This window comes from Plecotus auritus (genome assembly GCF_963455305.1).
Source record: "Plecotus auritus genome assembly, chromosome: 2".
NCBI lineage: Eukaryota > Metazoa > Chordata > Mammalia > Chiroptera > Vespertilionidae > Plecotus > Plecotus auritus.
The window spans coordinates 26,847,761-26,873,386 of record NC_137771.1 but is presented as its reverse complement, the minus strand read 5'-3'; the positions used below and the strand labels follow the sequence as shown (position 1 = coordinate 26,873,386).

Sequence of the window (25,626 nt, the reverse complement as noted above, 5' to 3'; positions counted from 1 at the left end):
CCATGATTCTCTCTCATCATTGATGTTTCTATCTCTCTCCTCTTTTCCCTCTCTGAAATCAATAAAAATATATTTTAAAATACCATATAATTGAAGCTGGAAAATAGGGTAAATGTATGACAATCAGCTACAAATCTAACCTGTTTTGTTGGATGAATGTTATCTAGGCAGGTAATAACATTATAAGCCCAGTTGTGGCATCTACAATATAAGTGTCTTTATGGACCAAGAGTAACATTTACAAAATTGATTGGGGGTTTTTTTGGTTTGTTTACATATTTACTCTTAGTGCAAATGTGTAAAATGTTGCTGTGTTTTTGCTTTTTGGCTGGGCATTGATTTTAATTGATAGATAATATACACCATAACATAAATAGTTAATTCATAACTGTACAGTTCAATAAATAGTGACACTAAAATTATTTCCCATTCTCCCTATGCTGTTGTGATAATAGTAGTGGTAGTGGTCCTAATATAAGTAGTTATATAAGAACTCTTATGTAGCATTTACGGTGTGCCAAGCAAAAACTAAGTGCTTTACATGTATTAACTCATTTAATCCACATAACAACCGTACGAGATAGATATTATCATCCTCATTTTATTGATGAGGGATTGAATCACAGAGAGGTTAGTAAGTGACCACTCCAAATACAAATAACTAGTAAGTGGCAGGGCTAGGAATTGATCTGAGGCAGTCTGGCGCCAGGGTCTTTCCTAACTATTTTACTGTACTGTACTTACATGACACCCATATAAGTAAAGGGAAATGTGAGATAAAAAATGCTCTTAACATCATTGTGGGCTCTGTGGAACTTATTATTTGTTCATTCAGTGCTCCCTGTAGAATCAGTGATTACAGAGAGAACATTTAATTTCAAAGCATTCATCCCTCCTCTCAAACTAGTATTTTCAGATTTGTTCTCCATCTGAGACTTGCATTTAGAAAAAGTACAACTTGAACTTTTTAGTTCAATTGACAGATCAAGAGCTTGCAGATAGGATATATTGCCTTTGAGTATTTATTTATTTATTTAAAAATATGTATTGATTTCAGAGAGAGGAAGAGAGAGGGAGAGAAAGATAGAAATGTCAATGATGAGAGAGAATCATTGATCGACTGCCTCCTACTGGGGATTGAGCCCGCAACCTGGACATGTGCCCTGACTGGGAATGGAAATGTGACCTCCTGGGTCATGCATGGGTCAGTGCTCAACCACTGAGCCACACTTGCTGGGCTTACCTTTGAGTATTTAGACTGTTATATAAGAACTCTTATGTAGCATTTAGAGTGTACCAAGCAGTAATTTGGATATCACTGTGTTTTCAACAGAGGACAGCAGTATTAGGGGTCTGACTACAAAGTGTTTATGTGTTTTATTATTATTAAAGAATAGTTGACTTTGTTTGTTTTATATATATTCTTGTAGATAGGCCACTTCTCCACAAATGGAGCCAATCTAATACAAATTCTAAAAACTTTTCAGAGCCACTTAAATCACAAGATGTGTAAGCATTTGAAGTGGAACTATGAGCAATGCAAAATGTTACCTTTCTGGAGACTTTGTGATAAGTAGAATAAATAAAACAGCCTGTCCATGTTTAGATGTTTAAAGTTCAGGCCAAAGAAACTCCGGTTAATCTTGCAGAATTAATTCTCATTTGGGCACTGATTTACATAGCCTTTTCATCTTTAAGTCTGAGCTAATAGCCACGACAGGTATTCCTGCTTTTCAAAAGTTTTCAGTAAAGCCACTTCACTTTTACAAGTAAGATCTACATTGATACCTGTTTTTGGTAACTAAAAGAAATCTGAAGAGAATTTTAAATTAATTAAGAGGTTTTTTAATTAATGGTAATTGCTTCTTTGCCTTATACCATTTAATTTTATGAAAGGCTTCATAGAAGTGCTCTTCTTTCGGATAGTGTGGGAAACCTGTACTGTTTTTGATTACTGTAAGAAATCCAAAGAGAATTTTTGTTTTTGTGAAAAAAGTGAAAATAGCGTTCATCATTTGTTTTGCAGCAAGTTGTTATAAAGACAGCACCAGCTCTTTCCCTGGGAACTACACCCATCAGTTCAGCGTCAAGCCCTCATAGCTTCGAACAGTGTCTGTGAGCATCTGTGCTTTATCTCGATTTATTTTGTGTATCCATTAGTAAGATGTGTCTTAAGGTGTCAGCAAAGCCTAAAGATCTTTAAGGGTGTTATGCTTAGTGTAAAACTGGATGCAAGTAAGCATTTCAGTTGTGGTGAACAAAATAAAGACATTGTACATAGATTGAATTTGGGGTCTGGGAAAGATGAAAATTGTTCTCATATAAATTAATGATAGTTGCTTCTTTGCTTGACCCCATTTTATCTTATGGAAAGTTTTGCAGGAACACTGTATTTTGGGAAAGTGGGGAAAACCTATATTTGATAAGAAAGCTGGTGTTCTATATTCTGCTTCCTTTGCCTTGGGTTTTGTGAATCTGGGTATGCTCTGGTTAGATCACATCTACTCTGGTGCTTTAGGTCAGTCAAGTGTTTGGCTGGAGGGAGGAACAGATCACCATTTCCACCCATCAAGTGTACAGTAAGGGAGGCCTATGACATTCTCATGCTAATTTTCTTTCTCCTAGGTTTATGAAGGCCTAGACATCATCACCAACAAGGTTTCTAGCCAAGAGCAGAGACTATGCCAGCACCACATGATCAGCTTTGTGGATCCTCTTGTGACAAATTACACAGTGATGGACTTCAGGAACAAGGCAACTGCTGTGATATCCTTAGGAAAGACAGCAGCTAGGCTTGACGGATGGCAAGGCAGCCCAAGCCAAGAAAGAAGTTTTCTCTCTAGTGACAGTTTCTTCTAAGCAGGGCACACAAGACCTAGCTACCAATAGGGAGCATCCCGTCAGCACTCTGTGGATTGAAAGATATGGTGTCCTTGCTACTCAGTCTTGTCCTCAGACTGCAACATCAGCATCCCTTGGGAGCTTGTTAGAAATGCTGAATTTGAGCCTCACTTCATATGAATCAGAATCTGCATTTAACAAGAGTACCAGGTGATTTATATGCACATTAAAATTTGAGAAGCACTGTTTTAAGTGGCGAGAACATTGATTTAGGACCAGAAAATCTGTGTTCCAGTCTTAGAGCCACTTCTTTTGATCATGTGAATTTTATTGGCTAAAGTATTTACCCCACTGAGCTTCAGTTTTCCACCCTTAATTAATTTATAAATATAATGGACTTCCAGTTAGAATTTCAAAAGGGATATTTGGAATAGGGATGATGGGACAGGAAAAAAATTGTTCTGGGTAATACCAGCAATTTTTGAAAAAAAAAAAATAGTATAAGGGGGGCTATCCATATATTTTAATGTCCAGACTGCATTTAATATCTGGAGTGCCAGATACTAAGACATTAAAAATTCATAATAATTATAATAGCATGGAAATTATATACTATACAAACTTATGGCACAGAATAGAAAATTCAGATACAAATTCAAATGGACATATATATTTAGCTTATTAAGATAGCGTAAAAATAGTGAAGAGTGCTCACTTCGGCAGCATATATAGGTACTGAAATTAGAACGATACAGAGAATATTAGCATGGCCCCTGCACAAAGATGACATGCAAATTCGTGAAACAGTCTATATCTAATAAAATAAAATAAAAATAAATGAAGAAATAATGCAGTAGTTAGTAATTATTCCTGGGACAGTTCATTGTTCTGGAAAAAAATAAAACCAAGTCCTCTTTATATATGACATGATTTCAGATTTCAGAGTTAAATATACGTATATATATATTTTTAGATATATACTTTCTTATTGAAGGGAGAGGGAGAGAGAGAGAGAGATAGAAACATCAATGATGAGAGAGAATCATTGATTGACTGCCTCCTGCACGCCCCCTCCTGGGGGATTGAGCCTATAACCCTGGACATGTGCCCTGACTGGGAATTGAACCATGACCCCCTGGTTCATGGGAGGCTCAATCATTGAGCCACACTGGCCGGGCAGAAAAGAAAAATTGTTAGAGTTGAATATGTAAGAATTAAGAATTTGTATTGGCAAGAATGTGTATCAACCAGAACTCCTAGGTATCTACTTAGAGAAACCTTGTCACAAGTATACCCAGAGATATGTGGTAGATCTCATTCTATAATAGCATGCCTCTAAGCAGCAAAAACATATAAACACTTAAATTCCTACTTACAGAAGAATGTATAACATTTGCTTTGTTCATATAAGTTTATTTTTTCAGCAGTGAAAATGAATAAATTATAGCTACATGCACCAATCAGTGTGGAAGAATCTCAAAAACAACATAAAATATGAGAAATTATAGAAGGATACATACATGTTTATACCATTTATTATAAAGGTTAAAAGACAAGCAAAACTAATCATATAATTATATATTGTTACATATTGATTGTATGTATTTTATATATTAATGTATTAATATATACACATCAGTAGTAATGTAAAGAAAAACAAGGGAATGATGAAAAACAAATACCTTCCCTTCCCCTGAAATAACTCAAGATAGTGGTTCCCTCAGAGAGAGAAGTTGGGGGTTGAGATGGGAATGAATACACAGAAACTTCAAAGGAATGACTAACTCCTTTTCGTACATTAGGTTCATTAGTATTTGTTTTATTACTGGGCTTCATAATTTACATATGTCAAAATGTTCTTGTGTGTATACTGGATATTTCATAATTGAAAAAAAAAAAAAAGAGGGAGTCCTAGCCGGTTTGGCTCAGTAGATAGGGCATCAGCCTGTGGACTTGAAGCGTCCCCAGTTCAATTCCAGTCAAGAGCACATGCCTGGGTTGCGGGCTTGATCCCCAGGGGGGGTGGTGTAGAGGCAGCTGATCAATGGTTCTCTCTCATTGTTGCTGTTTCTATCTCTCTCCCTCTTCCTTCCTCTCTGAAGTCCATAAAAAAAATATATATCCTATATAATAAAAGGCTAATATGCAAATTGACCAAACGGCAGAATGACTGGTCGCTATGATGCACTGACTCAATGCAGGAGCTGCCCCCTGGTGGTCAGTGCACTCCCACAGGGGGAGCGCCGCTCAGCCAGAAGCTGGGCTCATGGCTGGCGAGCACAGTGGCGGTGGTATGAGTCTCTCCCACCTCCGCGGCAGCGCTAAGGATGTCCAACTGCTGGCTTAGGCCTGCTCCCTGCTCTCCAAAGGCTCCCGGACTGCAAGAGGTCCTGGACTGCAAGAGGGCACAGGCCGGGCTGAGGGATCTCTCCCCCTGAGTGTACAAATTTCGTGCACCGGGCCTCTAGTATGTATGTATGTATGTGTGTGTGTGTGTGTGTGTGTGTGTGTATATATATATATGTATATATATATATTTAAAAAGGGGGGAAACAGCTCACCATAAATAAATAAAATTAAAAAACAGACTACAAACCAGGGGGAAAATATTGTAACAAGGAAAGGTAAAATGTTAATATACTTAAATATGAAGAACTCTTATGAATCAGTACAAAAATTAAAGGTCATGAGTACTAATTCACAAAGGAAGAAATAGAAGTGGTGATAAACATGAAAAAGGGTTTGTCCTTGTTGTTAATCAGGGCCATGCAAATAATGAGATTTTTTTTGCCTCTCAAAGGGCAGAGATTTAAATGTGGATAATAATTCTTGCCCTACCTGTTTTACAAGGCAGTTTATCAGATGAGATAATGTATATGAAAGCCCTTTGGAAATTAAAATAAATCACCAAAGTACATTGTTGCTATAGGACAATTTGGTTGTTCAGGAAGAAGTTAAAGAAAATGGAGAGCTAATTAAAATTTCTAAAGGGCAGCAACAATAGGAATGATTTAATCAGGTCATTTATAGGATTGGCGATGTAGTGAATTTAGGTAAGAACCTACAAGCCGAGTTCAAAATTGAAAGTACCTTAAGAAGTAGCCAGTCAGCCTTCTTGATTAGACAGATGAAGGTATTAGATACTGTGAGGCCAGACAGAAGGGTTTTGCCCAGGATCACAGCAGTTTCATGGCTTGTGCAAACAAGTTAAACTTTTTCACTCCATGTCTCCTACTACCTATTTCCCTCCCTCTTTTCCACTCCGCCCCCCACTTTGGGATCTCACTGTTTTTAGCCTTCCCTTTTTGTTTTCCTTGTCCTTTTTCCCTTTGTTAATTATATATTTGAAGTTTTATTACAACTACTGTGTAATTGTATACTTCCTGTACTTAATTTAAGGAGGGCAATATAGAATTTATGTTAAAAAAAAAGTTTTTTCTATATGATCCTTGCTTGCTAACCTCTTTCCACCCCGCCCCAACTTCTTAAAGGTTAGTGGGCTTCTGATAGAAAAGAGATCATCTTTGTCTGTGCACTCTGACTGGCTGGCAAGGGAAAGAAGTGTGTAAATGAGTCTTTGTTTGGGTTGAAAGTCTCTTTTTATCAATTATCCTCAGAAGCAAAGCCTTCTTAAAGCAGATAATTATCTGTTCAACAGAGTTCTAAAGAAAAGAATTCAAAGTAGCAGAGACATAAAAACAATAGTGACTAAAGTAAATTATAAATAGAATGCTTACTCAATTGAAAAGATATTTCAGGCATTGTGATTGGGGACTTATTTGCATTGTCACATTTAATCCTCGTAAGAACTCATGAGGATTTTACAGGTGAGAAAACTGAAGCTCAGGTTGAATAACATGCCCAAGAACTGGAACTGGTAATTGAAATCTGTCGTTAGAACCAGTGCTTCTCAGTTTATCTAGTGGAGTCTCAAGTGGCTGAAATGTGCACTACTACCACTTAATGGTAAGACTGAGTCTAAACCACATCTTAGAGAACCAGTTTGTATTTTGCCTTAGAAAGCAAAGTCAGATGTCACCTTGGTGGCTCCTGAGCAGCTGACACTTGGTTCTGAGAGTCCTTGGACTTGTGCTCATTAAGCTGATTAGAATACCAAGCAAGCTTTGAATTTTAGCAGCAAGGCCTAGAAAGTTCTAGAATTGGAAGTAATTACAGTCATTTATCTGTTTTTGGTTTATGAAAGTCCCTCCAGAACTGATAGGAAATAATTCTGAGAACTCATGGGAAACAGTGAACACTAGTATCAATTCCAAGTGAATGTGGTTTTTTGCTAATACCTCCTTTCTGAGTGAGTCAGGATTCTCTTCTGATATTAAATATTGTGATGTCTTTCTTAATATTCACATTGAAGATATATTTGCCCGACATAAAATTCCTATTGTCGTGGGAGGAACCAATTATTACATTGAGTCTCTACTCTGGAAAGTTCTTATCAGTGCTAAGGTATGTTTAGTTCACTTGTAACTCACAAGGAAATGGGTTCTTTTTTCTTACCAGCTAATTTTAGTGGAAGGGCTCTTGCCTATTTCTTACACTCAGCAACTGTAATTTTCCAACTTAATATTCTGAAGCAAATCCCACCTCCATATGTGAAGTGGCTCCTCCAGGCAGGCCTAAGGGCAGGGGCTATGTGTGGGAAAAATGCTCCTCTGTGGATTAATTAGCATCTCCATATAGTTAGCAGCGCACTAGTCTGATTCAGCATTTCCTGGCTGTAACAATCTATGTGTCAGGGAGATATCCAATACTAACCTTTCTTACAGAGATGCTATTGCATAGGGTGGGACTTCGCAAACTATAGTGTGCTGGCCATTCTGATCTACTCTTTGGTCACACTTGCTGAGAACACTAGACTCCTGGATGTCTTAATATAGACATGTTAGCCCTGGTACCTATTTGTATTCCTGACAAGGAAGCAGGGTACCTGAGTATGTCCCCCTTCCTCTTTTATTTGTTGTGGCCTCATAGCACTACCATGATGTATTGGAATTTTCTGTTTATGATCTGACTCTCACTGTATGGCAAGACCTTCTGAATCATCTCTATTCTGTATTCCTAACATTTAGCTGAGTGCCTGGTACATACACTGTCTTGGTGCTTATTGAATTGTTGAGTTAAATTTACTTCTAAACTTTCACTTAATAGCCCCAGCAGACGGGCACTGAGAAAGAGATTGACCGGAAAGTAGAGCTTGAAAAGGAAGATGGCCATGTACTTCACAAACGCCTAAGCCAGGTGGACCCAGAAATGGCTGCGAAGCTGCACCCACATGACAAGCGCAAAGTGGCCAGGTAAGAAAGCCCGGGCCCACTGACCCGAGTTCCTTTAGAGTTAGAGGATAGTCAGTTCTTCAGTGTGCCTGGGTGATGAGAGAGAAGTTTGATAATAGTATTTAGTGGAGTTACAGCTTAGAAGGTTAGGAGGCCCTGAGTTACTGCCGCAAACAAACTCCCTCAATAAATAGTTATACCCTACTTTGTTGTTACATTTAAAATGCATATACAATATAGCTTTTCCCTAGGGCCTATGTAATCTTGCTTCGTTTTCTGTTTGATCTTTGCTTGTATAACAGTTTTCATATAAATTTTTCTGGCATGCAGTAGGTTTACATTATGACTTGGGTTTCATAATTGATTGTGCAATGCTGAGTTCTGCCCCAACAGCTTTCCCAGTGAGAGGTAGATGTTATAAACTGTCTCATAGATCAGCTCAACTTTACACATGGAGATTTTCTTGAAGGGAAGAGAGAGGTGGTACATGAACTCATAAGGTCATGTTTTCTTAGGTTGTTTTGAAATTGCAGCATCATGTGTTGGCTATATTTTTCTGTGTTGGGAGTATCTGGCAGAGTAGAAGATCTAACGAAGTATCTACCATGTGGATGGTTATAAAGATCAAATATAGCAACATGTGTATTGATAGGGATTATGAAGTGTTCCATTCAAATGAATGTTCTAAATCATGTTACTGAATTATTTTTTCATTATTGTCTCCTACCCCACCTAGAAACCTTTTTAGAATTGTTTTTCCTAATTATGCCTCCTTCCTTCTTCACACCAATGAAATTTGAATAATGGGGTTTTTTTTGGTATGGTTGACTTTGGAGGGACACACACGTTATAGTAGGTAAGGGTTGTTTTTGCCTCCTTGAGGGCAATATCACCTTGGTGATAATGTATAGTCTAGATAAATTAAGGTTATATTTTCTTTTTTTTTTTTTTAATATATTTTATTGATATTTCACAGAGAGGAAGGGAGAGGAATAGAGAGCTAGAAACATCGATGAGAGAGAAACATCGATCAGCTGCCTCCTGCACACCTCCCACTGAGGATGTGCCCGCAACCAAGGTACATGCCCTTGACCGGAATCGAACCTGGGACCCTTCAGTCCGCAGGCCGATGCTCTATCCACTGAGCCAAACCGGTTTCGGCAAGGTTATATTTTCTAATATCCAAACATTTTATTTAAACATTTTAATAAAAATCTTTAAAATTTTTTTTGAAAACTCAGGAACATTATGATGAGCATCCATTTTTATATTGTTTTATGATATGATTCTGGAGCTTGGTCTATATTATCCTTTCCTTTTATCAAATAGTTCTTTCTTATCACCTCTCCTCATTTTCTACTTCTAAACTAGTAATGAGTTGAGAACTGTGTCTTCGTAAGAGTCAATCGAGTCTAAGAGCTCTAGAGTCTTTCTTTACAGAGGATTGGAGGACTTTTTAATCTTTCTTTTAGTTTGAGCCTGTAGTCTAACCTCCAGAAAAGGGAGATATTGTCACTATACATTTTTTCCTCATAGGTCTTCTTTGAATGACCAGTGATGTGAAATAACAAGGGGTCTTTACTCTTGTGCTAGGGTTTCAGGAAGTAGAATTGGGTCAGGAAGGGAAAGATCACTTTCACGCTGATAAATTACAATCACCCAGAGTGGTAGAGTATAGAATTGGGGGTTAAATTACCTAGTGCTGCGTAACATAACAGATACTGACAGAGTATATGGTGGCTTAAGAGTAAGTATGTGAGTTCTTTTTTCATTGGTCTTTGTGCTAGTAGAATACTGAATTAGTCAGAATTTCAGATATATTTAAAAAGAAAGTTGATGAGCTTGCTATACAACATACTTTTCTACTGTGAGAAAGGCACTCTGGCGAGACTAGACTTGTTGGCTTGTAACAAAGTGTCCCAAACAAGTTCTTTTCCTGCTTACCTGAAAGTAAGTCCCATTCTGTCTGTATAGAAGAAAACTGTTGTTTCTGAACTTGTTTAACTGATTTCAGAAAAATTGATATGTGTTTAAAGGTATAGTATTATTTCTTAACTTCACCTAAAGTTTTCTTAGGACCCCTTTCTGAATAGCTATAGAATCATAGTAATCTGGACTTTCATGTCTTCATGGGCTTATGCAGTGAAAGTGAGAATGAGATGTTTTATAATAAACACCCTCTCTCCTTGAGAATTAATATTTTCTAATAGTTTTTATGACTTTTACCCCCTTCTTCCCCCCCACCCCCAAATGACTTAGGAGTTTGCAAGTGTTTGAAGAAACGGGAATCTCTCACAGTGAATTTCTTCATCGTCAACATGCAGAGGAAGGTGGTGGTCCCCTTGGAGGCCCTCTGAAGTTCCCTAACCCTTGCATCCTCTGGCTTCATGCTGACCAGACAGGTAAAAGCCCTTTGAGGCCCTAGAGTTCATTAGAGTTAGATCTTATAGTAATATATTACTATATATAACATGCTTACAACCATGAGTGGCTCATAATAAACACTAAATAAGTATTAGTTATTAATTTGCTTTTCATTTACCATTATTTGTTGACTTAGTAAGGCACAGTGCCATTCTCCTAAGTGTCTATCTGAAAAGCGAGTAAGGGCAGCCCTGGCACTAGGATAAGATATCAAGGGTGGGATAAGATGGGATGAGTGGGGTGGAAGAGAGATTGCTATCCAGGGAAGATCCAAAGGAGAAAGCTAAAGAGAAGGGAGGCTCCTGTGGAAGAGGTTGAAGTGTCAAGTATTCTGAATGGTACTTGGATTTCAGAGATGAATATGAGACACAGTGCCTGCTCTTAGTCTGGTGGGGTGACAAATAATGAGATAGATACTACATTGTGATAAATGTTGGCTAGAAAGTGATGAGTGTTCTCTGCGGGGGAGTCAGGGACCAATCTGTATAGGTAACCTATGAGCTAGGTCTGGTAAGGTGAGATTATTTTTTTTTTTTAAAGATATTTTATTGATTTCAGAGAGGAAGGGAGAGGGAGAGAGAGATAGAAACATCAATGATGAAAGAGAACAATTGATTGGCTGCCTCCTGCACACCCCCTACTGGGGATCGAGCCAGCAACCCAGGCATGTGCCCTTGGCCGGAATCGAACCCGGGACCCTTCAGTCCGCAGGCTGACGCTCTATCCACTGAGCCACACCGGTCAGAGCAAGGTGAGATTATTTTGAGAATAGGCAGTATAGTGTGGTTATTAAGAGCCAGACTGTTTGGGATTCAGATTCCTGACCCATCATCTTCTAGCTATGTGAGTTTTAAGGCAAGTTACTTTACTTTCTGTGCCCCCCATTTTCTCTCCTGCAAAATGGAGATAATGTTTCAGTACATATCTCACTGCTTCATTGAGGATTAGTTGAGTTAATAATATAAAGCACTTAGAATGTGCCTGACACATCTAGAATCCTCAATAAATGCAAACTTTTTAGGAAGACAGAAACATGGGTTAGTTCCATTGCAGGCAATGAAATAGCAGTGGCAGAGGTGTAGAAGAGCATGACTGAAATGGTGAAAATTTGTTATTAATTTTAGTTACAAGTTTATAGAAAAAGATAGTGTTTTCATAATGGAAAAAGTTTTTAAAGAGACTTTTTTTAAAAAATTGATTTTTAGAGAGAGTGGAAAGGAGAGAGAGTGAAACATTTATGCGAGAGTGAAACATTGATGCGAGAGTGAAATATCCATGGGCTGCCTCCTGCACTCCCTCTGCGGGGGATCAAGCTTGAATCCCCCAGCATGTGCCCTGATTGGGAATTGAATCTTTTGGTGCATGGGACAACGCCCAACCAACTGAGCCACACTGACTAGGGCCATAATTAAATTTTTGTAAATAAAAATATGTCCTGTAATTTAGCATAATATAATGGTATCTGATTTATAATAAAGTTGTATTTGACCACTGCATCTGAATGATTATGACCTCTCACTCTTTGTTCAATTGTTCAGGATACACCAAGGATGGCTTTGGACTAAAGTTTCTTGTTTCTGTCAAAGGAGTCATCTGAGAATTCTTAAATGTGAAATAACACAAAGTTAGAGTAACAAATATGATAGAAAAAAGTAAGAAGGGTAAACCCGGGGGCTCTCAGCTGCCTCTAAAATAAACAATGGAAATACATTCCATGTGAGAATAAAATATTTGTGGATAGAGTGTCGGCCTACGGACCGAAGGGTCCGGGTTTGATTCGGTCAAGGGCATGTACCTCATTGCAGGCTCCTCCCTGGCCCTGGCCAGGGCATATGCAGGAGGCAACCAATTCATGTGTTTCTCTCACATTGATATTTCTCTGTCTTTCCCTCTCTCTTCCATTCTCTAAAAATCAATGGAAAAATATCCTCGGGTAAGGATTTAAAAAAATAATAAATAAAATAAAATATGCCCTAACCGGTTTGGCTCAGTGGATAGAGCGTCAGCCTGTGGACTGAAGAGTCCCAGGTTCGATTCCAGTCAAGGGCATGTACCTTGGTTGCGGGCACATCCCCAGTGGGGAGTGTGCAGGAGGCATCCGATCAATGATTCTCTCCCATTGATGTTTCTAACTCTCTATTCCTCTCCCTTCCTCTCTGTAAAAATCAATAAAATATATTTTTTAAAAAATAAAAATAAAAAATTCTTGTTCTCCCTAAAAGGTGCAATTGTATGCTTTCTCTTTATATAATAAAAAGATGTGTGTTTCATTCTGGCTGTTTTCATTGGAGTGGAGTTGCAGAGTCTTAGTGTGACTAAATGTCATATGAATTATTATATAACTAGAGGCCCAATGCACAAAATTCATGCAAGAGTAGGCCTTCCTTCCCCTGGCTGCCGGCACTGGCTTCCCTCTGGCACCCAGGACCTGGGCTTCCCTCCAGCCGCCGGCAGGCACCTGGGACCTGGGCTTCCCTCGCAGCCCCGGCTTCGTCTGGAAGGATGCCTGGAAGGACGTCCGGTCTAATTAGCATATTACCCTTTTATTATTAGAGAGCTTTGGATTTTGAACCCTTTCTTCCATTTGAACAAATTCTCTTCTTTGCACAGCATGTCCATTCATCATGTAAGTGTATAGTACACACCTACAACAGGCTTACTGGTGATGGGTTAATTTGATTCAAGTTCTAGATGAGCGCTTGGATAAAAGGGTGGATGACATGCTTGCTGCTGGGCTCTTGGATGAACTAAGAGATTTTCACAGACGCTATAATCAGAAGAAAGTTGAAGAAAATAGGTGAGGATTTGACATTACTTTAACCTACTCTCCATCCCTTGCCTATGGTTAAAAGACTATAAACATAATACTGGCTTTGGATCTTTTTGTTTGTTAGCCTTTGTCCTTGGCAAGGCTTTTTGGAGGAGGTTTGGTGTACTTGTTACAGTTGCAGTTTTCTAATCTGTCAAGGATTCTCAGGAGTTAATTTTCAAGGGAAGTAACCTGGCAGCTGGTGGGGGTGGTGGAGGAAGGAGTTCAGAGAGGAAATAACTGCTCAGGATCTCAATTTCCTCATCTAAGGGATGGAATGGCTCAGCTAGATCATCTCCAAGGCCCCTGCTAGTGCTCAGATGCAATGGCTCATCTGCTGATGCTCTCCTGTTCCCAGCCAGGACTATCAACATGGTATCTTCCAATCAATTGGCTTCAAGGAATTTCACGAGTACCTGATCACTGAGGGAAAATGCACACCAGAGACTAGTAACCAGCTCCTAAAGAAAGGTGTGAATTTCTCCATCTAACCTAGCCATGGACATCCTTGGGTGACAGAGTTCCCTGCTGGTATGGTCTGAGAAAGAGCTAAGGCTAGAAGAGTCCCAAATGGCTGGCAGCTCAGAATTAAGGTTTTTGTTGACCAAGTGTCCACTAGTGTGCTGCTGTGGCTAATTTTCTCTTATGCTGGGCTGGATGGGCCTTCCTTTTGGCAGGGTGAAAAGTACTTAGAGGTCCTTATGTCTACTTTGATCTTTCAGGTATTGAGGCCCTGAAACAAGTGACTAAGAGATATGCCCGGAAGCAAAACCGATGGATTAAAAATCGTTTTTTGAGCAGTAAGTCTTATGTTTTTCCTTATCCCCTGGGTATGTTTTCAATAGAGTATAGATGCCCTCAGCTCACCCAGAAAATGAACTTCAGTTTCTGGACCTGTATTAAGATTGGAGACATGACCTGGGTAGGTGTCTATTGCATAATTGATTGTCCAGGGATATTTTCTTGTGATGTCTCAGAAAACAAATCTTTCCAGTGAGAAGTCTGCCTTATGCCTTGAACATATGCATGCTGGCTGCAAACTGGGAAGAGCAAAATAGCAACATCTTAGCAGAGTTGGTGCTCAGGGTTGATTTTAGCTTCTAATTTTGAAGAGCAATTAAATTTCTGTAGGAAGGCTTTCCTAATTAAAATAGTTTTTGAGCCAGATGAGCAGTATAAAAAGACAAAATATTCACCATAGTGTTTTGTGTTCAGATATGTGGTGCTTCAAACTGCTTCACCTTTAATTTTAGTTGGATAGCACTATTTTTTTAAAACTTTATTGTTGAAAGTATTATAGATGTCCCCCTTTTATTTCCCCATTGACCTCCTACACCCTGCACCTGCCCCCTAGATGGCACTTTCTTGTTGTTGTTAATACTCACCTGAGGATATTGTTTTCATTGATTTTTTTGGAGAGAGTGGAGGGAGGGAGGTGGGGTGAGGAGGGGAGAGACAGAAACATCCATGCAAGAGAAACACATGACTGGTTGCCTCCCACCTGCCCCCTGACTGGGGCCCAGGATCAAGCCTGCAACCCAGGTACGTGCCCTTGACTGGAAATTGAACCCGTGATGCTCAACCACTGAATACACGGGCCAGGGCTGGATAGCACTTTTAAGGAAAAGGAAAGGAAAATCTCATTCATTTGATCCTTGGTACTAAATTTGGTGCTATACATAAATTATTCTGTCTTCCAGGTGTTATTCTTTTAATTTTGCAGGTAAGGAAATGGAGGTTCAGACAGGTTAAATAACTTACTAGGAATCCCCTAGCTATTAAGCAATAGAGTATTGAATGCAGGCCTGATTCTGAAGTCCATGCTCTGCTTTCCACCAGTCTTCTTGTTTCCTTTAGCTATAACTTTAGCTAGACAGCATTTGTATTGGCCTCAAGTAAGAAATTGTGTGCTTATTAAGATACTAGAGGCCCAGTGCACAAAATTCGTGCATGGGCAGGGTCCCTAGGCCTGGCTGCCGGCCAGGGCCTTCCTTTGTTCTGCACCACCCCCTGGTGGTCAGCACATGTCATAGCAAGCAATCGAACTCGCTGTCTCCTGTTCAAACTCCCGAGGGGACACTTTGCATGTTAGCCTATATATAAGTGAAACCCCAATTTCATCTTGTGGGCACTTTTAAAATATGCTTCTGAATCACCCCCTGTTTACCTTTTACTTTGGCTTTCAGTTACAGATAAGGGCAGCGAGGCCGTCCACCCTGCTCAGCGCCTCTGAACATAAACACCTTGATTCATGTTGTTGACCACCAGATTGCTGAAGTTCTCTCTCGCAGCTCTCAGTCTCTGACAGAGCTCTCCATTGTTGTTCTGGTGCCAAGAGGCTCTTGACACTTTCTTCTACTTATCCTGCTTTCTTTGCATGTCCTGTTAGATAGAGGAAGCCTGAGTCAGCTGAAATTGAAGTTCACTACTATGAATTTCTAATGCAGCTTCTCTTCTCCCCAGGGCTACAATTAGTCTGTAACAAAAGATGTTTTTTTGTAATGATTTGGAGCTTCCTTCTGTGGTAAAGCCACAATAACTCCCCCATCTCCAAGTCAGGAGGGGTTGATGGCACAGTGCATCATATGCCCATTCCTCATTCATGCATATGCCCACACAGTCCTGGTGCTAGTGTGAAAGGCACAGCTGCCCTGTAAATCAGGAGCTGTGTTTGATTGGCCAGGGCTGGTCTGCTGGGATATGGTTCTGGCAAGAAGCCAGAGGGACTTCCCCACCCCAGCTTGGTCTTGGACTCAAGCCAGGAATAGCAGCTGGGAGCCGAGAACTTGTTGAAAGGTGCTTAGACAGGGCACAGAAGCCCAACAAAGGACTTAGAGGGAAAGGAAAATATAGAGTGGCCTGGAAACAGGTGCAGAGCTTATCCAAGGCCAGGTGTGCTGTGGATGCTGCCTGCACCCTCCCAGTCTCACCTTTCCGTGTGGTGGCAGGTGCAGCCCCGTCCATTTTAAGAAGAATCTTATTTGTGGTTGGCACAATCAAAAGGCTAGCACCTGCCTGCCGTTGGCATCCTGAGGACTTTGATGTTTTTGTCCATTGGGCAATGCTCTTTGCCTTTAGGCAACTGACTTAACCTAGCAGTGGAAGGCAATTTATTGTATCCACAGACTGGGGAAGCTACCAGTAGAGACCAAACATGGTTGGCTCAGATGGATGAAATGCCTATAGCTGTATTCTTGGCTACCTCCAGTCTTATCTCCATTCAGAAGTACTTCAAGCTATTAGTTTATTTCCTCCTATGATGTGCTATCTTTACATTATAGCCCACACAGTGATTATTAGAGCTGTTATTCTATATTGTTTTCCTTTCTGATTTGGAAGATCCCACATTCGAGACTCTGGATTATATAGCTGGACTTGTTGGCTGTAGACCAGTCAACCTTCTAGGTCTTTGTTGAATTGAAGTCCTGGAAGCAGAATAGATTAGGTCTTGGGGGCTGACCTCTCACAGCTTTTCTTTGTCATCTTTAGGACCTGGTCCCGGTGTCCCCCCAATATATGGCTTAGAAGTATCCAATATCTCGAAGTGGGAGGAGTCTGTTCTTGAACCTGCTTTTGAAATTGTGCAAAGTTTCATCCAGGTGATTATTAATCATGGTACTGCCTATTGTCTGGTTTTCAGACAGCTTTCCTTAGCTTATACCTTTGTTGCTGTGTTGGGAACCAAGCCTTCTTTACCGTGGAATAGAGCAGAAGGGCTGGCTGCTTTTAGATCTCTGGAGGCTGTGTTTCTACTTTCACATTCAGAAAGGTTGTTGCTAAAGTCTGTTCACAGTCCACCTGCTCTCTGGGATGAGAAAAAAGAATCTTGGGACTATCCCACTATCCTTAATATCAGAGAATGATATCCAAGTCTCTTTGAATTGAATGCTTCTCTGCCCCCCCCCACCCCCTTTGTTATTTCAGGGCCGTAAGCCTGATGCTGCTCCAGTAAAGATGCCATACAGTAAAACTGAGAACAAGAGAAGTTCTCACATGTGTGACCTCTGTGGTCGAGTCATCATTGGGGACCGTGAATGGGCAGGTAGAGTCTGGGGAATGGCACAGAGAAATCTGTAAGGGTGTATCACACTAACTTCATGAAATTCAAGGTCTTTTCTAGGTTGAATGCTAGAGTCTGCGTATTTGTAAAGGGAGGGCCAGATTCCTCTGAGAGCCTGTACTCAAATTTCATGGCTATCTTCCCAAATTGGACAGTTATCTCTATATTCTGAATTTCAAAGGAAGATCATATGCCCTCAGCTAGAGTAGATATTTTATACCGAAGGGTCTACAGTTAACTTTCCAGAGTCCTTTGATTTTTGTGGTCCTGCCTTATAGGAGTTCCTTGGCCTTTCATGTTTAGACCTCAGTGGGATGGGGTAGGATTTTAAGGGAGGCCAGGTAACTCACCCAAACAAGCAGAAATGGCTGGGAAGGAGCAGGAAGTGCAGTTACTCTTCCTGAGTACATTCTTCAGAGTGGTGTCTCTTCAGTAATTTTTAAGGTAATGTTGAAATGGTGGTGGTTGTTAAAACTGATGAAAAGTGTTAAGGGAAACTTAACATTCAACCTAGCAAAGTGACAGCAGGGCTATCAGTCATGTATAAAGAAGGTGGTTATGGATAATGTCTCCTTTATAAGGTACTTCCGACCAACCAGGGGTTGGCCTTGTGTGAAGGCTCCGCTCTGTTTTAGAGCCTAGATCTGCCTCTGCCAGAGTCACACTGCAGTCCCTGTCGGATTTCTGTAGTCACCCAGTCAAATCCCAAAGGGCCTTAGCCTCCAAGCCTTGAATTTATATCACATTTAGAAACTTGTTTAAGGCTCACTCCCTTTATGCACAGCCGGACTACCTAATGGCTAGAATCCTTCTGTTCAGAGTACTGCTTTGCATGGGATTCTTAGAGAAGTTGATTTTTCTCCCCATACCAACCAGTAGAATGATTAGTTCTATTAACTGGTAACTCTGGCAAAATGAACTCCATTGTCAGAGACTGGGGACGGCTGTGACTGCCCAAGCAGCAGAAGAAGCCTCGATTGTCATTGGTTTATAATGATGAAAGGGGAAGAGAGAGAGAGAGTCTGATTGTTTTTTCTAAAGGAAACTTAGTGGTTCGATTTGTCCAGTGTCCTTCAGGGGTAGCCTTAGAGAAGCAACATTTGTGAGCCTTTGTGAGCTTAGCTTGTATAAGCTCTTCTATAGTGCCATCTGTCAAGTCCTTGCTCCTATCTCCTGCTGCCATGGAGAGCCAATCCAGAATGTCCCTCCCGTGCCGCCCCCCCCCTTTTTTGCCTTAGCCTCTAGCTGGAGAACAAAGCTGACTTTTTCCCCCAAGTAAACTTTTCTTTGACTTCTAACCTCTTCCTTATTTATTTTTGTTTCTAAACCCTTAAAAATGGTTATTTAAATATGTAGAAATAGAATTTAATCTAGCTGTTTATTTTTTTTTAGGTGTTCCCAAATAAGATTTCCTTGAAAAAGAACAGGCTAGTGAAAAGGAGCTTGTGTGAGTTAGTCAGAGGGTGGGAACGGTCTGGAGTGAGAGGTCAGAAATTGATATCAGGCAACAGTAGCTTTACTGCTTCTGTGGACCCTCAGAAGGGATGTCAGAGAAGGTTTCTTGTTATCTGCCCGGAGCATTGTGTGTCTGCATAATGTGAGCCTTGTGGGTTAGTCATTCAGATGGCTTATCTGACCCAGGCAGAGCGATGTCAGTGCAGGAGGGGCAACCTGTAGAGCAGGGAAGAAGTAGGAAGGGCATCTCTGGGTGCTGCAGGCCTGTGGCAGGCGGACAGCTGTCCTGTAATACAGACAGGATTTGAATTTGTAACTTTTTAGTCATGTGAGTTGAAATGTATCTATAACAGGGAAGCCCTATACCAAAAAATTGAGTTAAGAGTCCTGATTCTGGAAAATTTGGCCCCTTTTTAGAACTATAGGTAAGCTGAGGAGCTCACCTGCTGTGTGGTCTTGGACAAAATGTAAGACTCTGTGAACTTCAGTTTCCTCCTGTATAAAATGAGCTGCATAGTACTGTCTGCAAGATTTTTTGGGAGGATTAGTGATGTAAAGCACCTAGCAGGGTGCGTGTGATACATGGTAGCTTGCTATAGTTTGCTAGCTCACTGGCCATATAACTTATTCTTCCTTTAAAATTGCTAAGCAGCTATACCAATACATGTGTTGTTCTTGTTATTATTAAACAGAAGGGTTGCATAGCTAATTTTATATGCTGCTAGGATTAATTCTAGAAAAGCCTAATTAGTTTTTTTGTGTTCGTTGTTGTTGTTTTATTTTAGCACATATGAAATCCAAATCCCACTTACACCAACTGAAGAAAAGAAGACGATTGGACTCAGATGCCTTCACCACCGTAGGAAGTCAGAGTATTTCCCCAGACCATGACAAAGAGCTTGAAGAGAACAGATCCATAGGGCGGAATGATGAAGAACTGAAATCCAGTGTTTAAGGGACATGTCCAGTGGCCTTGGCAAAAGTGGCGGGGATCTAGTTCAGGAGGGAGCGTTATGTCTGTGCCCCAGTCTGGGCGGAGGAGCGCTATGCAGAAAGCTCCTGCCATTTTCTTTCATTCAGTGGTGTGGTTTTAAAGTGTCATGTTCTCTGTCATGGAAACAGCAGGTCTTGTCAGCTCCTGTGTGGCTGATGTGTCTGGCAATGTGAGTTCGGGAAGGGATTTTTTTCTTTTAACCTTAAAGGTTCTGTTTTTTTTTTTTTTTTTTTTATTAATATTTTATTGATTTTTTACAGAGAGGAAGGGAGAGGGATAGAGAGTTAGAAACATCGATGAGAAAGAAACATCGATCAGCTGCCTCCTGCACATCCCCCACTGGGGATGTGCCCGCAACCAAGGTACATGCCCTTGACCGGAATCGAACTTGGGACCTTTCAGTCCCAAGGCCGACGCTCTATCCACTGAGCCAAACCGGTTAGGGCAAAGGTTCTGTTTTTAAAAGAGGCACAGATTGCACTTTTTCACACTTGAGGGGATCTTTTTGGTGATGAATACCAGGATTCACTATATCCCTTAAAAAAAGAGTTTTATGTCCCTGACTTTGGCTAAAAATATCAATAACTTCCAGACACTTTTATAGATGACCGAAGGATTGTGCGCCCCACAAATCTGGAGTTCTGGATTTGAGTGAATGGCAGGAGAGGACTGGCCTCAGTTAGGTGAACCAAACCAGTTCTTGGAATTCTGTAGAGGAGAGAATCAGACCAAGGTGGCTGTGACATGGGATTTGAAAAACTAAAGACATCGACATTTATTGTGTGACAATTACTGTGACTACTGTCTCTATTGAGTTTGGAATCTACATTTTATCTATTTTTTTGTTTGTTTCTAAGGAATCTACATTTTATTTATTTTATTTTTATTTTTTAAATATATTTTATTGGTTTTTACAGAGAGGAAGGGAGAGGAACAGAGAGTTAGAAATATCGATCAGCTGCCTCCTGCACACCCCCTACTGGGGATGTGCCCACAACCAAGGTACATGCCCTTGACCGGAATCGAACCTGGGACCCTTCAGTCCGCAGGCCGACGCTCTACCCACTGAGCCAAACCAGTTTAGGGCGGAATCTACATTTTAAATAAAGAAAAAGTTTGAAAGAGCCTCTTTAGTCCTTAAAAAGATATATATGTCTATATTTAGTTTATATACATATGATTTGTTATCAACAGATGGCTTTTTCTCAGATTTGACATTCTTCATGTGATCACACTGTCTGTTCATTTTATTAGAGATTTAAGTTATCTCCAGTTGAAGCTCTCTTTTTGGAGTGACCTGAGTTGCCAACAATGTTACGTACATGTATGTATGCATATAACATAAAGTTAAGCATTTTTAAGTTTATATTAATTACATTCTTAGTGTTGTGCAACCATCACCACTATTTCCAAAACATTTTCATCACCCCAAGCAGAAACTCTGTACCCATTAAGCAATAACTCTCTTCTCAAGTAATATTTTATTTGTTCAGAGCCTACTATATGAGAGTCCCTGAACTAGGCAAGAGGGAATACAGAGATAAAATGAGGTGATTCTTGCCCTAGCTGGTATTGCTCAATGGATAGAGCATCGGCTTGCGGACTGAAGGGTCTCAGGTTTGATTCCGGTGAAAGGCACATGCCCAGATTGCAGTCTCGATCCCCAGTGTGGGGCATGCAGGAGGCAGCCGATCAATGATTTTTCTCTCATCATTGATGTTTCTCTCTCTCTCCCTCCCTCTCCTTTCCTCTCTGAAATCAATAAAAATATTTTTTTAAAAAATATATTTTTTAAATGAGGCGATTCTTGCTTTCAGGAAGCTTATAAGTATCGTGTATATACACAGACAACCGACCTAGATAAGAGAATATCAAAGGCTCTAAGAACAGTGTAGAATTTCACTTTGGAGGGAGGGGAAGGGATTGTGGAAGAAAGAGCACTTCTGCTAGACCTTAAAAAGCAATTCTTGGTAAATGTATTGTTAGCTGTGCATATAAGGAGAGGGTAAAGTAAAAGAACTATCAAACTTGATTGAGCTTTTAAACAGTGCTAAATTCCATAGCTTCACTCCTTTTTCTTTTTCTTTTTTTTTTTTTAATATTTTATTGATATTTCACAGAGAGGAAAGGAGAGGGATAGAGAGCTAGAAACATCGATGAGAGAGAAACATCGATCAGCTGCCTCCTGCACACCTCCCACTGAGGATGTGCCCGCAACCAAGGTACATGCCCTTGACCGGAATCGAACCCGGGACCTTTCAGTCCGCAGGCCGACGCTCTATCCACTGAGCCAAACCAGTTTCGGCTCCTTTCTTTTTCTTCAAATATTTTTAAAGTTTTATTTTTTACCAGACTTTTTTTTACATAGTTCAGAAATCAAAATGATATAAAGACATTCATTGAGAAATTTCACTCCCACCTCCATGCCCTTCTGCCCCCATAGATAATCACTTATTAATTTCTTACATATCTCAAGAATTTTTAAGCAAAACCAAACAAATACAAATATATATATTTTTTATTTTTTCCCTTACCCAAAAGATGCCATATAGCACATACTGTGTTCATCTGTCACCTTACCTATTGGCAATACCTATGTATACATGGATTTCTCCTGCCACCTCTGTCAGTTCTCCTGTTTTTGGCCCTGACCACCACCCTAGGGTCCCCCAGTGTACTCACCATTGTATACTGATCTTTATTCCAATGCCAGAGTTTAGGCTAAAAGCAGCCTCTGATAAATTCTCGAGCTATGGCCAACCCATTCATTCAGCCAGCAAATATTTTAGAAATTATGTGCCATGTGCTATGCTAGGCTCTGGGAATACATGGTGATCAAAAAAGTCCACATTGATCACATAATTATAGAATTATATCTGTGATAAGGGCTGCAAAGGAAGGACACTTGCTGCAAGAGCAGGCATTGTGAGCAGCTGCCTCACCTTTGTGTGTGGGAGTGAGTGCATGTGTTGGGGGAGGCTTATGTCGAGGCACCTGATGTGGCACGGCATGATGCCAAGGCAGGAGTCGGAGCCAGGGCAGCAGGTATGCTACCATGTGACCTGGGAAGCTGGGTTTTGCAACTTGACATCAGTGGCTTCTCTTCTCCCTCTTTCCCAGTCTGTGGGGTGTCCTGGCTCCCTTGAGTTTTATTGCATCTTACCTCCCACCCCCACTTTATCTGATTTGAATCTCAAGAATAAATTTTTCTCTCGTCAAAGATGAAATTAGCATTGTATTCACCCCATGTTGGCCTTTACATTAAACATGGCATAGCCCTAGCCAGTTGGGCTCAGTGGATAGAGCGTTGGCCTGCGGACTAAAGGGTCCCAGGTTTGATTCCCGCCAGGGACACATGCTGGGTTGGAGGTTTGATCCCCTCCAGTAGGGGACATGCAGGAGGCAGCCAATCAGTGATTCTCATCATTGATGTTTCAATCTCTGTCTCCCTTCCTCTCTGAAATCAATTTAAAAAAAAACAAACATGGCATAATTTTAGCAGTTTATTAACTACTTCAGGAGCTAACATGGTGGGAAGCCACATCTTCCCACTGGAAGTGGAGGTGTATTTACTGTGAGTCAAGCAGGACCAACAGTTTGTATACATTATCTTCTCACACAGCTCTGGGAGGGAGATGCTGTTTCTGTTCCTGTTAACCAATGGGAAGCGGGCCCCGCAAAGAGTGAAGCTAGTAAGCGGCAGAGCTGGCATTGAGGCAAAGCCGGCAGAATCCAGTGCTCCGGCTGGGGAGCACTGTGTGAAGCTGGCTGTTTTTTAGGGGGGACCTTATTCTTTCTGAAATGCCCTTCACTTGAGTTGCCAAATGTGTTTTAAAGCTTTTTAAAAAGCTTCAGTGGACAAGCAGGAAAAACTAGTTTTAACAATCCTACCTCAAAAAGCCTTTAATCCTTCCATCTGAAATACCTGGTGCAGCAACTTCCCATTCAACTCATCGCTGTCTCTGGCTGCGATTTTCAGCCTTTTTCATCTCGTGGCACATAAACCAATTACTAAAATCCTGCAACATGCCAGATACATTTTTTTTGCCAGTGTGACCAAAAGAAGGGTATGATGTTGATTCATTCACGCCGGATGGTTATTGTGTTGGCTGTTGTAATTTTTTAATTTGACAATCGAGGGGAAAAGAGGTCAGTGTCCCTGACTAGGTATTGCATGTTTTAAAAATTCTTGTGGCACATCAGTTGAAAATTGCTGCTCTTGTCAGTTGGAAATGAGGAATTTCTTGAAAGAAAAACAACAACGTGCCTAATGTTAAGGAAGCGCCTACAAAGGTTAAGGTACTGTGATTGTGTCCAGTGACCCTGTTGTTAGAAATTGTAAATGGAATTTCACCACTAGCAGCAGAGAACCTGGGGAAGCGGACACTAGAGGTCTGCCGGGTGCCGGGGTCCGAGGCACTGCCCTCAGGTAGACTTTCCCTTCTCTGCCTGCTCCCTCTGAATGGCATGGCTGTTGAGTGTAGGGAAGGGAAGTGGTTCTAGTGGTTGTCATAAATGTCGAGATGGAAGGAGCCACATCGCCTTGTACCGATGGGAAAACTGAGGCCCAAAACATGAATGTTCTGTAGTCAGGGAGCAAGTTGTGCAAAGCCAGGACAGACCTCTCACTCAACTACTAAATCTCAGCAAATCTCACTTGACAGTGGGCAAGGGAAAGACCATAGAGACGAGCTTTCGGCTATTTCAGCCTACAGTGAGGATGAGGAACGCCATCTCACACCATCTGGCCTTAGCTAATCCCCAGGCAAGTCCAGGTACCCAGGGTCTCCAGTCGCAGCAGTGCTGTCTGAATGGCTTGGGTAATTAATTCCAACACTGAGCAAGCTGTTCGATCCATCTATCTGTCAGTAAAGTCTTTTTCCCAGTTTTACTGAGATGTAATTGACAAAGTAAAAATCTTGACTAGGCTTTGGACACTTCTTACAGTTTAGACAATGCCGTTCTAAGCAGTTAGGAAATACTTTGAAAAGAAAACTGGATTCTTAGTCCTTAAAATATTTTGATTGATTTTTAGGGCTAAACAAGAAAACAGTTGAAATATAGGCACATGGTTTGATCCTTTGTAACTTGCAGTCATTATTTGTATTCTTAGCCTCAGTTCCACATTCCACAAAGATTTTTTGCTTAAAACAAAACACAACATTAAAAACAAAACTACTCACTAGAAAGCACGCTTTTATAAACATAGGAACCTTTCTATATATCCCCAGCATCTAGAAAGTCAAGTATTTGTTGAATTAATTGCATAAAAACCAAGTAAGTCTCTCCATAAATGATCCGTTTCAATTGTTAAATAGCATTTAACCAGATGAAGACATTCTGGGATAGTAGCCACAGGAAGGAATGTCATTATTTGATTATCACATACTTGGGAGGTTAGGGCTCTTTTCTAAAAAGATGGTTAACTGGTCATTTGTAAAGCTATTCTGAATACACAAAGGAAGTTGCATGGTTGTATTAGGGTAAAAAGCTAAGCTGCTGTAACAGACTCAACAATGCAGTGGCTTAAAAAACAAAGAGGTTTGTTTCTCACATAACAACTCTGAGGGGAGTTAACATTTCTGAAGTGAGCAGTCCAGGTTAGTGGGGCAGCTTTGCTCCAAGCGGTCATTCAGGGACACAGGTTCCTTATATCATGTTGCCTCCAGTCTCGGGGGCATTGTCATAACCTGCACGGTTGAAGCTGGGTCATCAGTGGTTCCAGCCAGTGGGAAGGGAACAGCATGGAGGA

The 25,626-nt window shown here is 40.6% G+C and overlaps 1 protein-coding gene across 2 annotated transcripts in view; it reads left to right on the top strand.

The window, feature by feature from the left end:
- Window positions 1-20,661, top strand: part of TRIT1 (tRNA isopentenyltransferase 1) — a gene marked incomplete at its 5' end in the record, with an annotated part of 43,100 nt that extends 22,439 nt beyond the window's left edge. The window contains 10 exons of one of the 2 annotated variants that reach the window (XM_080654431.1): window positions 2,626-2,763; window positions 7,204-7,305; window positions 8,008-8,153; window positions 10,392-10,534; window positions 13,242-13,353; window positions 13,724-13,836; window positions 14,088-14,165; window positions 16,855-16,964; window positions 17,290-17,407; window positions 19,666-20,661. In XM_080654431.1, coding sequence (XP_080510557.1) covers window positions 2,626-2,763; window positions 7,204-7,305; window positions 8,008-8,153; window positions 10,392-10,534; window positions 13,242-13,353; window positions 13,724-13,836; window positions 14,088-14,165; window positions 16,855-16,964; window positions 17,290-17,407; window positions 19,666-19,835 — 1,230 coding nt within the window. In that variant the 3' untranslated portion in view covers window positions 19,836-20,661. The remainder of the gene's footprint in view (window positions 1-2,625; window positions 2,764-7,203; window positions 7,306-8,007; window positions 8,154-10,391; window positions 10,535-13,241; window positions 13,354-13,723; window positions 13,837-14,087; window positions 14,166-16,854; window positions 16,965-17,289; window positions 17,408-19,665) is intronic. The other variant, XM_080654430.1, reaches the window with a different exon arrangement.
- Between the last annotated feature and the right edge of the window lie 4,965 nt (window positions 20,662-25,626).